General features: G+C 38.8%; 1 protein-coding gene across 6 annotated transcripts in view; it reads right to left on the bottom strand.

Moving 5' to 3' along the window:
• ETV1 (ETS variant transcription factor 1) overlaps nt 1–14,167 on the bottom strand; it is a 63,109-nt gene that overhangs the window by 16,908 nt on the left and 32,034 nt on the right. For all 6 annotated transcript variants that reach the window (XM_061469244.1, XM_061469247.1, XM_061469243.1 and 3 more), the window contains 3 exons: nt 12,765–12,894; nt 11,039–11,227; nt 6,887–7,134 (listed from right to left, as the gene is read on the bottom strand). In XM_061469244.1, the coding sequence (XP_061325228.1) occupies nt 6,887–7,134; nt 11,039–11,227; nt 12,765–12,894 (567 nt within the window). The remainder of the gene's footprint in view (nt 1–6,886; nt 7,135–11,038; nt 11,228–12,764; nt 12,895–14,167) is intronic.

Raw genomic sequence — 14,167 nt, 5'->3', positions numbered from 1 at the left:
CTTCCTTTCCACAACTTTGGTTTTTAGATCTATGACAACATCTAATGCATTTTCTGAGACCAGATGTCAACAGCCTGTCTAGGCGATGTGTAACTTTCTATGTAGCAGAACAGGAAAACAAAGGCTCATACATTCAGCTCCGAATTGAAATTCCACATGGAAGTGATCTTTTGAGCATACTTTAAAATCATGCATTTGCTTTTATTAACCTCAGTAACTGTAAAATGTATTTTAAACATCGCTTCCCTTTGAATTCAACAAAAGACAGCAGTATTTTCTCTCTTCCTTGCTCCTTTTGTTGGTAATCCTACTGCAAAAATGTCTGTGTTGCTTTTTCTCCCCCGTCCCATCCCCTGCCTGTAAAATCGAAGTTGGACAAACACTGCACGGCTGAAGTGACATATTTGAATGGAATTCAGACCAACCAGTTCCTGTTTATGTTTCTGATTTGAGAATGTAGCCTTCTCATTCACTATACATTAGAAACACACTAAGGCCATAAATGGTGTCGGGTTTCAGGCAGGCAGGGCCAAGGAGCATTAATCATTACTTTAAGGCAACTGGCAACAGCAGCAGCTGAGGGAACACTACACCCTTTAGCTCCGCATAAATGGACATTCCAGGGTTTGGTGTGTGTGTGTTGGTTGTGTTTCCTTTTTTTTTTCCCTTCAGCATCCATTTTATGAATGAAACTTCAGGCTGCACAGAGTCCATTCATATAAAAGCTAGGCTCACAGGGCTCAGTCTCCTGGGATCAATCGGTCTTGGGTAAGGCTGATCTGACTGGTTTAAGGCAGGCTTCAGCCTTCCATTACTGATTTAAAATGCAGCCTGTGTCCATTTGACCTGCGTTAATGCACAAAGAGTAAATCCAGACTGTGCTCTCAATCCTCAAATCAAATCATTAGCCAGTGCCACTTACTGTAACTGTAGATTTAGAGGATATTTATCCATTTCTTTGAAAAACAGGGACTGCAGAACAATTTTTCAGATTGTATTGTCTGCTTTGAAAGGCAACATAGATGCATGGTCTCCTGCCTGTATGTTCACATTAATTTGGTATTCATGTTTTCCTTTGTTTGTTAAGACAGTATTACAAAATTAACTCTATTGTAATGACAGATTTCTTTCAGACAGAATTAGCAGATACAGGAAACCAGCTAATGGAAGCAAGTGAAAAGTTAAAATTCTGTGTTTCACATCAATTTTCTGAAGCCCAGGTTTCCCAAGTTTCCCCCTCAGACGCACTGATTTTCCACTGTCATATCATCAACAGCAGATTTGTGTTTTAAGGGCAAGTACAAAGTACAGTGCAGCTCAACTCCTGAACAGAATTCATGCTCATTCACTGAAGCAACACAGCAAAGGCAAGTTCTTGAAACATGAGGGTGAAGTATTTTAAACCACAGAAGTGAGACTTGGGAAAACTGCAAAACCAAAAACAAGGAGGGACTTCTTAAACCTACTCAACTCCAGAGCAAACCTCTACTCCTTCTCCCCTTCTGCCTTTATGCAGCCGGATTTTAATTGAGAACAATTGTACCACTTTGTAATTACTTCTTGTAAAAGAATTTCTTTAGGGCCATAAGGAGATGCAGTTTCGAAATGTGCATACTGAAGCACCGTATCCAGTAACAGGATAGTCGGCTCTGTTTCACAGAGGGTTTTATAAAACTATGCTCAAAAATAATGCAAATATCTGCAGACTGACAACAAAACCAAACCAAAACAAAAAAAAAGGAAAACCTAGAGAGAATTTGAGTATAAGATTAAACAGCTGGAGGATTTAGGAAGCAAGATCTCAACGAGTCACACAGACAGACGAAGAGTATACATGCAAATTGTCTACAGAGATTTAGAGGTGGTATGTTAATACCAAGGAATTGTTTACGATGAGCCAAAGAAGTGTAGCTATGAGCAAGGGAATGGAACTGATCAAAGGGAAAATTTAGGCTTACGATCAAGAAATATTTCTTAACTGTGAAGTCTATTAGTCTGTGAAATAATCTTCCAGGGGAATAACTGTAGTAATAATACTTAGCATATTTTCAAAGCACTGTAAAAATTAGCTAATATAATTAAAGATAGCAGTAGAAGCACCATGAGTTGTGCCTTTAAATACTGCACTGGTCAATGCACTAGAGAATATCCTGGAAAAAGCAATCCTGCACTGATGATGACAGATAAGATTTCCTTTTTTTCCCTTCATATTACCACCTTCAAATGTGTAAACCTTGCTTCCAAGAAGTATAATGGAATATCAAATTGTTGTTTAAAAAAAGGAAAGAAAAAAAAACAAGGCAATCTGCAAATAAATGTACTCCCAAGAATTTTTTTTTCCCTTGAAATCTTAATTTAAACATTCTCTCACACTGTTCTGAAACTTCATAAATTTAAGGACATGTGAGCCAATTTCTAGGGAAGAAGGTACTACTATGGATCGTTTTCCACATTAACTCTCAGTGATTTTCTTTTCAAAAACCACATTAGGAATTTGAAAGCAGTCTTGCTTTTTATTCTGTTCCCAGTCATTTGGTAAATAAACATTTATAACATGGATGGCAGAATGCCAACAACATCCTACACCTGTAAAAGCAAACTCAGGAAGGGTTAAGAAGTGTCATTATTACAACTTCCTGTGCAACTTTGATACAACCCCTTTGTTGCAAATGAATTATGATACAGCCTTTTGCTTTGGCACTCTTGTCTCTTGAGCGCACAGGTCAGAACTGTCTGGGGAAGAGAGCACCATGCTGTAAACAGCTTTGCAGGTGGAGCACCTGCTTCATTTGTTACAGAGGCTGGAAGTTGTGTACCTAATGAGGCAGAACACTTGAAGAAAGGAAAAGATGACCTGAAGATTAATACAGCTGAATGGTCAATTTTAGGCCCCAACAAAGCCCATTCCGTCTCCAACAAAGTTTTCCAAAGCAGTCACGATGCTTCTGCCAATTTTTCCTATTATGTATTTCTTATTTTTGCAGTGCTTACACAGGGACCCTAATCTTCAAATAAAGTCCTTAGGAGCTGAGCTTTGAACATATGTAATACATAATGTTCTTCAGAAATTATCCAGTCCTAACTGGGTACCCAAAATAAACAGGTATATATATCTCTGATGTATCTCTCTGCCTCCGCTCATCTCTTTTAACAGAGGGGCAGTTCCCCATCCATTCTCACATGCCAACGCAAGGTATTTATTGCTTGTGAAGCCTCAGGAATTTAAGGGATGAACAACTCAGAAAGCAAGACACTAATAATCCTGTTTGGATAATTAATTCTTTAAGTGATGCAACTAGTATTTTGGAAGTTAACTAACTTTGGAAGTGATACAGACAGAATTCAAATTTTCTAAGGTCCATTCAAGCATATTAACCGTGAGGCTACCCTGAAATACAACTGTGAGAAAAACCCTGCTAATGCCTCTATCCTGCTCATGAATGACTGAGCAGGTTAGAGGCATTATCTGTTGTGATCTGGATTTCAACAGACAGATTTCTGGCAACCAGTAATAAGTATATGCAAGCAACAATTCCTCCTCTACTTACCTCTAACACCACTGTGTGACAAATTTTGAAGTACCCAAAGACATGCTCACTAAAGAACTTTCCAACCAAAATAACTATTTCAACTGGTCAAATTAAAATATGATATAAACTCAATAATTTAAGATGTCATTTTAAAACTAGATCTTTAATATTAATTGATACGTGCATAGCTAGAGTCCTACCTTAGTCTATCTCAAATGCACTACATTAAGAAGGGAAGATCAAGCCTGAAAAGAACCTGCATAAAAATAAAGCCCAGAATAGATGGGGTATCTCAAGTTTGGCCTTTTTGTTTAAGTACCTGATTACATGAATTGAATTCTAGAAGTGCTAACTGTACAAAAATGCCCACTATTAGCCCTTCTAAACAAAGATCTTGGGAAGCCTCATTAATGATGCAAAATCTTAAAGCACTCCATGTCTCTGGCTGCATCTTTGTGCTCAAAGTTGCCAGATATAGCATCAAGTACTAAATACATCCAACTGGCAGCCTTGGGGGAAAAAAAAAAAAAAGAGTACATGGCAGAAAACAAAGTCTGATTGAACATGTATGATGCCCTGTGACTTCTAGAAGTGTGGATGTATAAGGAGGAGCTTCTACTCTGTTGACATTTTTCTTTTTCCATTATCTCAAACATTCTGCAATAGAAATTGCATACCTGCAATTACAATTACAACTAATTGATCTGCCATTTCCCATGTCATAATTAATGTCATGTTTTAATAGAGTTATAATCATCCCATAATAATGTTTTTCATTCACCAGCTTCCCACAAAGTATAAAAGTATAGTGCACAAAAGCAATGAACTTTTATGAGGCTCTTCCAGAAACATCCCAAAAGGAACATCTTGGTGTACTGCAATGAACTTTTTAAATATGTTTCTATATTCTTAGTTGAGCTGCAATAAAATACCATGCAAAAAAAGACTTTTAACTCTGGCATTCCTCCTTCCCTGAACATCCACAGGTGAAAAACGAAATCAATGATTCAGTGACAAATACATTATGTTTCCTAAGGGGTTATTTAACATACTCTTAGCAAAGATGGAAAATGATGGTTTCTAGAGAACAGATGGTAACAAAACAAAATATCAACAGACCACAGTTGTTGACTGCAATTTATGGAGTGTACAGATGTGTCAACTTAAATGCAGATATTCTGAGGCCAATAAAAGTACTTCCTGATACCAACAGATTAATTTTTCATGACCACTGGTTACACAGCTATTACATTTTTAAAAACTAATTATTCATCTACAAAAGAAACAACCATTTTACTTGAACATCATTACTATAAAGTGGAATGCTGATCTTGCTGGCACATAAAAAAAAAGGGAAAAAGAAAGATATGACAGGATTGGATGCAAGTTTGCACATCTTCCTTTGGGAATAAAATTTCCTATTTTTACATAAAAAATATCCCAAAGAAAGATGAACCAGGCAACCCAGACTTAAAGAAATAGTATGCAAGAAGAAGATCCCACTTCCTAGCCGAATGTGAAGCAGGCTTACAAAAGGGCCTTTTTTCACCCTTTAATTTAGCAGGATAAGTAACAGTGCTAGTGAAGGTTGCAAGGAACTGGCAGTGCCTGAAGCTGCAGTCCCCTATTTATTATCTATTGCCACATTAACTAGGCAGACAGTTTCTCCCATGCTGTTCTGTAAGATTAAAGACAACACAACTGCCAAAGACATGTATTTCAGAACCTTCATCAATAAATGGGTGGAGGTCTAGATCTGATCCTTGTAATCTGAACTCATTTTCATATTGTCTTATATTTCAGCTTGGAAAAATATCTCACCCAAGCCCCTCCGTGTATTGGCCTAACTCAAATTGCCTAAAGATTGGTTCTTTGCTTATCAAGAATAAGACAGGAGAAAGCAGCTCTACTTTCCGAATTCCCCTGTCCTAACATAGAAATCAGCTCTAAAACCAGAACTTTATATTAACGATACCACAAAACAGCCCACCACATAGAAAATGCTAGGTTAGCTACAGAAAATACAACAAAAGCCAGTCCTAGCTTTATCAAATTGCAAGATAGTCTATCACCGGCTAAACTTTCAACGGAGACCTCAACTCAGCTACCATTTGCCTTTGGCAAATTAATGGCAAAAACATCTAGGCAGAGACTGAACCAGCAGGAAAGCACTGCAGGTACTGCAAACCCAGAGGAAGAGTCAGACTGAAGTGAAACAGTACCACCCCTTCTCCCTACCCAACTCAGCATACAAGTGCACAAAAGTAAGGTACCCTCCTCCAGAAGCACAGTAAGGACTCACAGCGATCCCTCCCTTTCAACTGTACAACTTACACAGAGCAGGAAAGAGGTAAAGACTGAACAGATGCTGCAGAAATCACTTACACCAAAACTGAAAAACATGTTTTGACTGCATTTTCTTTGCTCCATACTGATCGACGGTTTACCCCACCTAGCCCACTCCATGCTGTTATAATCTCAGCTTCTCTCCATGCCACCATTCCAGCTTTCTTTTCCTTGTTACTTGGTACTCGTTCCCTAATTCTCTTTCTCTTTTCCCAAGTATAATATCAACATTATGTTTAAATTGTGGCAAACATTTACAATGTTATTCCCTTGATTTATGCTTTTATCCTTTCTATCACTTATCTTTTCTATTTTGACCAGAAGCTATTAAGAGCAGGCTCTGCCACTGCCTCCTCTGCTTTATACTGTCCATAGAGCAATAAGGCTCGATTCCAGTTGCCACAATCATAATAAACATTATTAACAGCAACAGCGTATTCTCTACATCAGCAACCTGGCATCACAGATTATGTACCTCCACAAAACACAGCAGTATGCACAAACTGAGAAGCTGACACCAATTTGGCTGATTCTTCTCCCTCATTGGTTTTATAGCTGTATAAACCCCACTTCAGCGGAGTTACTCCTGATTTAAAGTAGTGCAAGCAAGAAGAGAAAGAGTCCTCTATTTCTGGCAGACAAATGAAAGAGCTTGTAAAAATGGAGCACACAAATTCAGAGGTCACAGACGAGAGAGTACAGAACAAGCCCCCACTTAAGCAAAGCTCAGTTTTGTACTCATGATTTTTTCTTCTCTGGTTTTCTTAACCTGCGCGCTTTTTGGACAGAGAGTTCTGGAAAATGAAATCCTCTGCAGAGCAAGCAATGGCGGCACAAGTCACACTGTACCATGTAGCAATCTTACTATTGTGTAAACTCAGACTTAATTTACTCTGAAGACTTAGAAGCCAAAAAAGCAAGTTTCAATTTGTACAATCAAAATACCAATAGCACTGGCTTAGATTCATATACTATTTTACTACGCAGAACTAAAGGAGAGTCTCACCTACCTGAATCATATGCAAAATCTCTAGGTTCCTGTTTAATCATCAGAGGAGGGGGAAAATTTTGACTGGCTGCACTGCCAACCATAGCGTTGTGTTCATAAACTGGATCATGGTACTCCTGCTTAAAACCTTGGGGTGGGAAGGGGATGTTTGGCTCAGACATCTGGCGCTGATATATTGGACGTCCTTCCCTTGGCATTGCAGGCAAAGGTGGGAAAGAATTGCAAGGCTCAGAGAGCTGGCGGCGAAATCTAGGACAGAAGTTAGAGGAGAGGTCATGTAAAGGGCTTGAGCGACATTCCATTTCCCAAAGATCATCACAGGTCATGGTTAGTACTTGTATCACTTTTTCAGTAGCAAACATTCTGCTTATGACATTCCAACTGCTCCCATCAGGATCATTTAGCAACAAGCAAACAAACAAAAAAGCCCACCGATTAACACCAGCTCCAAGACCTGTCCCCACCACCATCTGTTTGGCTTTCAGTATCTTCTCTCAACAGAAGAGGCAAACAGGTAATGCATCAGATTCAAATCAACAGAAAGACTGACATCGGACCATAGTAAGACAAAGGAGGCTTGGGCAGAGTTTTTGCTCTCTCACAAGCATTAGCAACATATTGCTTCTGCTCTAACTTACTATTACCATTCTTACTGTTACACAAAAACCATTCTGACCACAACAAACATTCTGAATAAAGAGCACTGTCTGCCATAACACCTGGAATCATTCCAGGGTGAAAGTCCACAGTTCTGTCCTCTCAGGGATAGTGCTGTGGGAGATCTACCTGCAAGGCTGGCACTGCATTCCAGCTCTAATGGGAAAGGAATGTAAGCACCCAACATAAAGGAGAGGCTGCAAACTTTTGCAAAGAGAAACAATGCCTAATAATTCCCCTCCTGCCTTAATTTGTTCCCTTGGTCATTTCTAAATGAAAGAAGTCATTCATACAAGCCATGCTGCCACTCACTACTCCCAAATGCTCTTCAGTAGACATAAAATGTGATAATTCACTTTTAAATTAACTTCATTTACATGCAACACTACTCAAGAAATTATGCTTGTTTTTTCTTCCACAAGACATACCTACCTGAACTAAAAGGCCTGAATGTAATTACTTGGATAGCTGCAGGTTCAGAAGCATAAAGAATGCAAGGATGCTACTTTTCCACCATGCCCTTATCAACAGCACAAAGACCTCCTGTCATCTCCTGCAGATTACCACAGTAATGGTAACCCCCACTGCAGTAATACTTTGTCTGCACTAGATCACAGCAGATGCAAGTTTCTTTCAGCAAATTGCCTACTAGTCCTGCTATTACTCATCATGGACAAGACACACTTTAAAACAAACAAACAAAAAACAAAAAAAAAAACCAACAAACCAACAAACAAACACACACTTCAACCCTGTGCCTTTCTCTGCAAGTGAACTGATCATTCTTCAGCTCCCTGTACTCTGGATCTGAAAAAAAGTTTGGTTCACACAAGCAAAAGCAGATATTCCCTTGGAGAAAACTGGGTGAGTGAAGAAGAATGCAGAGGTTTGACTGCACAGGCAATACAACCCTTGACTACCAACTCATACTACATATGTACTATGTGTTTCTGAAACAATTTAAACTCTACTAACTCTAGTATCTGTCATAATACTGCTCTGAACTTTGTCTGACAAATAATTACTATCATTGCTTAATTATAAATACTGTGGGAGCTACAGAAACTATTACAATGTAGTAGTGGAGACAATGTATGTTTTTTTTTTTAATGCTGCTGTAATGTAATATTTTGCAGTAGAAAGAGTACTGCGCTGTAGCATTGGGTTTTGCAATTCCACCTACACCTGCAGAAAATAAACTCAGAAACTCAAATGTATTATGAAACAGTTAAGCTGACTGGCACTGCATTCATTTCCCTTTTTTCCTTTTTTCATTAGCCAAAAAAAGAAGCAGAAATTATCATTAAGAACTGTCAAGGAGTGAATCAGAAAATTGCAACTTGAAGTTAAAATAAGAAACAGGCTCACTCACAAAGCCTCAAAGGAAGTTAATAATACTTGTTGTACTGGAAGCTTTGTATGGAATCAAGCCATTTGTTTATACAAGTGGATTTGATTCCTGTTGGTACTTGTTAGGACCACTTATCGTTCATATATTCATGCCCTGTATGAAGACGTATGGGCTGTATGTTCTAGATACTAATGCTATCTTGTGCCACCAATGCATGTTCTGAAGAAATATGCCCTGAGTTACAGATTTATATATGAACTCACATAGGTAGGTCCCTTGTTTCAGTGACATTTTCTAAATATACTCATTGTAGTAGCATATCACCTTAAAAATCATGAAGATTTGAATTTCACAAAAAATATGAAGTACACATTTGCTTCAAGCTGGGAGTGAGAAGATTTGAAATAAATAAGAAAAAGAGGAAAAAATGTCTTATAATTGTACCTTTCATTAAAAAAAGGAGAAAATTTTTTTTTTTTTTTTTTTTGGCTTGAGTCACCTATTTTGACTTGAACACATGATGTTCTTTTACAGAGGGGAAACATTACTGCAAAATGCCCTAAGGAACATGAACACCAAACATGGAGGTGAGAGGGATCATGTAAAGAGCTTACAAAGCTTGTGCAGAGCAAGTCTTATGTGTACAGAAAAGTATACTAAGATGCATGCAAATCTCTATAAATACTCACATTAAGGCTGACATGTACCTTCAGTACTCTCTTGACAAATTGCTCCAAAACAGAAGACTTTTTCATCTGATAAATCTTACCACTACTCTCTGCACAGAAGCCATTTAGCTTCTGGAAATTTTAGTCTGCTGATAACTTGACTTTGGTGTACATACAGATACAAGTTTATCCACTATCCTGTAATCAAAACTGCTGCCTCACTCCAACTGGGGGGCTGCGTGCTTAGACCACAGTCCACAGCAGGGAGGGAGAGGAGGGAAAGATGGTGACTACTGCAGCTGAAGGGGACAATCTGGTGTTTCTTCACTGCCGAAACGGCTTATAGAAAACCTTGGGTGGTATTTAAAGCTATTTCAGCAGAGCATAAAACGGCAACATAAACCTCAGCAACCCCCTTCAGAAGTGATCTGCACAAATCCCTGGAAATAACGGCCCTTTCTAAAGCAGAAGCTTGCAAATCACGCTGCCAACAACTGTGGTTATCTTTCCAGGTGCTTCTTAATTTGCTGATGTTCAAAAGCTAAGCCAAGATTCTGAACATATGTATCTCTTTATATACAGCTAAAATTTTACATGCTCAGAGCAACCACACAACAGAGCACACATAAACAGGCTCATGTGATAAAGGTGAGGATAAACAGAATTCCACAAGCAAGTGCTTGATCTCAAAAATCAGGGAAATCCACTGAGTGTATCTGTTGCACAACTGAGCTAAGGCAGTCAGTCAGTAGTCTGGGGATTTCTAACATATCAAAACAAAACAGGGTGACTTAAGGACAGTTTAAACTTTAATTCTAGTCTCTAGCTCTTGTGGTTTTTACTCTGACTAATGTTATGTAAGCACAGTTTATGTTGGCATCTCAGTTTGTCTGAAATACTACATTTCAAATGGGGTTGGAAAAATGATCCACCCTTCCAGAGAATATTCTGAAGCAGTAACGTTAACATGGACACTTATCCCTTTCTTAGATAGGTGAATTGCTTAGCAAGAGGACAGATATTTCTATCCAGGATCATGCCTGCTTGTGACTTCATTACCTCGTAGGGCTTAGTAGCATCAAGTGAATCACAGAATCATAGAACAGCCCAAGTTGGAAGGGACCTAGAAAGACCATCCAGCCTAATCTTTGGGAATCATGGAAAACCATAAACATGAGAAAGGGAACCTAGATGAGATTATCTAGCGCCCTGTAACCACCCTCACCAGACAGAAGCAGGAGGTCATTAAAACTGCCACTGCCAATATGAACTCCTATTGAAATGCACTAAAGCGGGTGCCAGTCTTTCATAAAACACACATATTTCTGACAACCTGAAACTTGCTGGTTTTCACTTTGGTCCCCCAAACCAAAAGGGAATAGCTGTGGGCAGGAAGACAGTGCTACCCTATATAAAAGACTTGCACCCACAACTGAAACATTTTCTGTACAGATCCCTCAAGTGTTTTGTGTTTTACCTGTGGTCCATAGGGAAGCTGTTATCTTGAATGGACTGGGATGGAGGGAGATGGGTAGGGAAAACCCGGTCAGGTTTAGGAGTCTGAGCTGAGTTTGGGGAGGCATGGTGCAGTGGTGACACAGGAGTGCTGGATGGCGTCGGTGGGTTGGAGGGCCTCATTCCCACTTGTGGCTTCTGATCATAGGCACTATCAGTAAGGCAAAGGGGAAAAAGGTCAGGTTATTTTCTCTGAAGGAAAAAAAAAAGTAGCATCTACAGTGAGAAAAAACAAACAAAAGTCACATAAGCTTTTCATTTATCAGACTGGGGCAGAGGAATTCTCTATTTTACGTTAAGAAGAGCACAGAAAAAAACATGTTAGAGGCAAGTGGTTCAACGCAGCATTTTCTTCTCTGGGGCACAGATATGTATTTTTAAACTATTCAACTATTCAGTCTTACAGTGACATTCTAACAGGAGGTATACAAAATACATAAAAGTAGAAGCACCTGGACTAGAGCACGAACAGCCAGCAGTGCCTGTCAAGACTCTTTTTCAGAGCTTGCACAAACCACAAAGTGAGACAGTAAAACAATACAGCTAGAGGGAAGGAATAACAATGGTATGTTGGCTTAGCTAACCACACTAGGATGACAGCAGCCTCTTCTGACAGGATCCCTCTCCCCCTCGCTCCCCCCCCCAAAATAAAGTGCTGGTACCACAAATATATAGATGCTATTTTCAAAGGTGTCCTGAATCAGGAAAAATCTTGAGCACACTTTGATCATCCCTCCTTCTAAACAGGAAAAATGCAGATCTTAGGCAGACACCATGCATGAACTTGCATACTTGCTTATATCACATACCCTAGCACCCATCAAATCTATCAATATATGCATTTTAATTTTTGAAATCAAAATTACTCCTCTGTGACCAGCCTTTTTTTTTCTTTTTTTCTCCTTTTATAGCCAAAAAGTTAAATGTAAATGTTTTAAGTGCTAACAGCTTCGGTAGCACATTAATGAGACTAAGAACTCACAAGCTAGATAAAAGATCCTAAAGTAGACTGAAATGCCAATAAGAAATCCTTCACTGCTGACACTAAAGGAAGGAGTGACACGTAAGTGCAAACCAAAAGAAAGTCAATAAAGAATCCAGTGATATCAAGCCCCTCCACTACCCACAAATAAATAAAGCTTTTATTATCTATCCCTATAAAAGAAGATAACTTGCTTTTGAATAGGTAACAAAGATGCAAAGCCTAATGAAATAGTATTTTAAATTGTAATCACCCACAAACACACACAGATAACATCTGCAAAACTTGTCGAATACCTAATGCATTGCTCAGACCTGTCAATCTCCTGCCTGTGACACAGATCTCTCTCTTTCCCAATGTGTGCAATGCATTTTGAAAGTACTTTCAACCCAACTCGCAAAAAACAAGACAGTCCTTCCTTCTACTTCAAGCTTGCACCCTGTGTTTTTAAACTCTCACCATCTCCCATGGAGAAGGAATGGAGAATATGCATTTTAATGAAAAATGCTGCTTTAAAATGGTTATGTGTTTGATACAATTGTAAACAACTCCATCAGTGTTCATCAGCTAAATGCATTATCTCATCAGTCTGTTATCTGCTGAAGAGGTAACTTTTGTAAGATCACTACTATGGTTTTATTACTCTTTAGTCAGTCCTTATTTAACTCAGCAGCTCTCACTGCAAACATGCTCCTGATTGCTTTACCTGACATTGTACAGGCACTTTTCCCCATAACTGAACTTGAATGGTTGCTCTTGACTGCAAGTGGAGCCAAGTTCCGAACATGGGCTATGGGGTTCCTTCTTGATTTTCACAGGGAGACCATGAAAAGCCACTGTAAAGTGAAAGAAAATGTAATTAAAACCCAAGTACAATATTAACAATGAGCTTTCTCAAGTAAGCTAGGCACTTCTAATTAAACACATGATTAATTAAACCACTGTAATACTAAAAACAATAAAGGAAATAAACATTTCAAGTATTTCTTCAGGTGTCAACTGAAAAATAGACACCAGAGATCCTTTGCATTGGCTATTAACACTTTTATTGTTTAATAGAATGATGGCCAGGATCCCATCTCATTAGCAGGAAAATAACAGCCCACTTATATTTGGCTAAACTACTGTAAATGTTGTCAGAAGCAAAATACTTCCCAAGCACCAAATGTTTCTAAGTAATATTAGTGAGGTAGCTTTTAGCTATAAATGCAATAGTAGTTCACTTCAAAGAGTGCCACAAAAATTGCTTCAATTTTATCACTAATTTTTGACGCTATCACCACGACACCATAGTTTGAACATCACACTCCAGCCCGGCACGGACACTTGTACGTCCATGGAAATCCACATACATGCAAGCAGTCCCTGTATAGGGAACCTCAGCACAAAAGCAGGACATTATTATACACCATTAAGTAGTATCATGCCCCTTCCCTTGCATCTGAACTTAGGGAAGACAGTTTGTTACACACTATTTTCTGATACTACATATGCATATGTTTAATGGGGAGGGGGAGGTAAATGAAATGCTGTCTAAGAAGCCAGCATCAGAACTAACAAACTCTGATTTGTAAGAATCTGTGAGTAAGATCTAGATTCCAGATTCTCACCATGGGTTTTCCCACGGTTGGGCAACATTCAGAAAACATTTTCACAAATGGGTCCTCTCATATCCTATTACATGCCAGCTTTTACTATTGCCTTTCAGCTGAAACATCCACAAGATAGCACAATGTTATTTAGCCACATATTTTCACAAAACTCACAAGAATTGTCTCTACAGCTGCTACCGAGCTACTATATTTGATGACTAATAGTCAATTACCTGGAAAGACTACAAAGGAAAATAGGTACATAAATACAGGAGGCACAGCACAGTAACTTAAGAGACAGAGATGAAAAGCAGTGAACAAGGAAAGAACTTTTTTCTGAGCAAAACGGTCTGAATTTGCACTAAAATAAAAGACCATACAGACTTCTTGGATAAAGATTCTCACATTTTAACAATGCGACCCAGTCAGCTTTCCACCATAACTGCAAAGCAGGCTGACATCCTGTTGTTCATTTCATGTTTGCTAGTGAATTTTTGCTGCTGACTCTCCTTGCATG

Source organism: Pezoporus flaviventris, unplaced genomic scaffold, assembly GCF_033815535.1.
Source record: "Pezoporus flaviventris isolate CSIRO_AGI_PZ_B2104156 unplaced genomic scaffold, CSIRO_AGI_Pfla_v1 ptg000055l, whole genome shotgun sequence".
Taxonomy (NCBI): Eukaryota; Metazoa; Chordata; class Aves; order Psittaciformes; family Psittacidae; genus Pezoporus; species Pezoporus flaviventris.
This window is presented reverse-complemented; position numbering and strand designations above follow the sequence as displayed.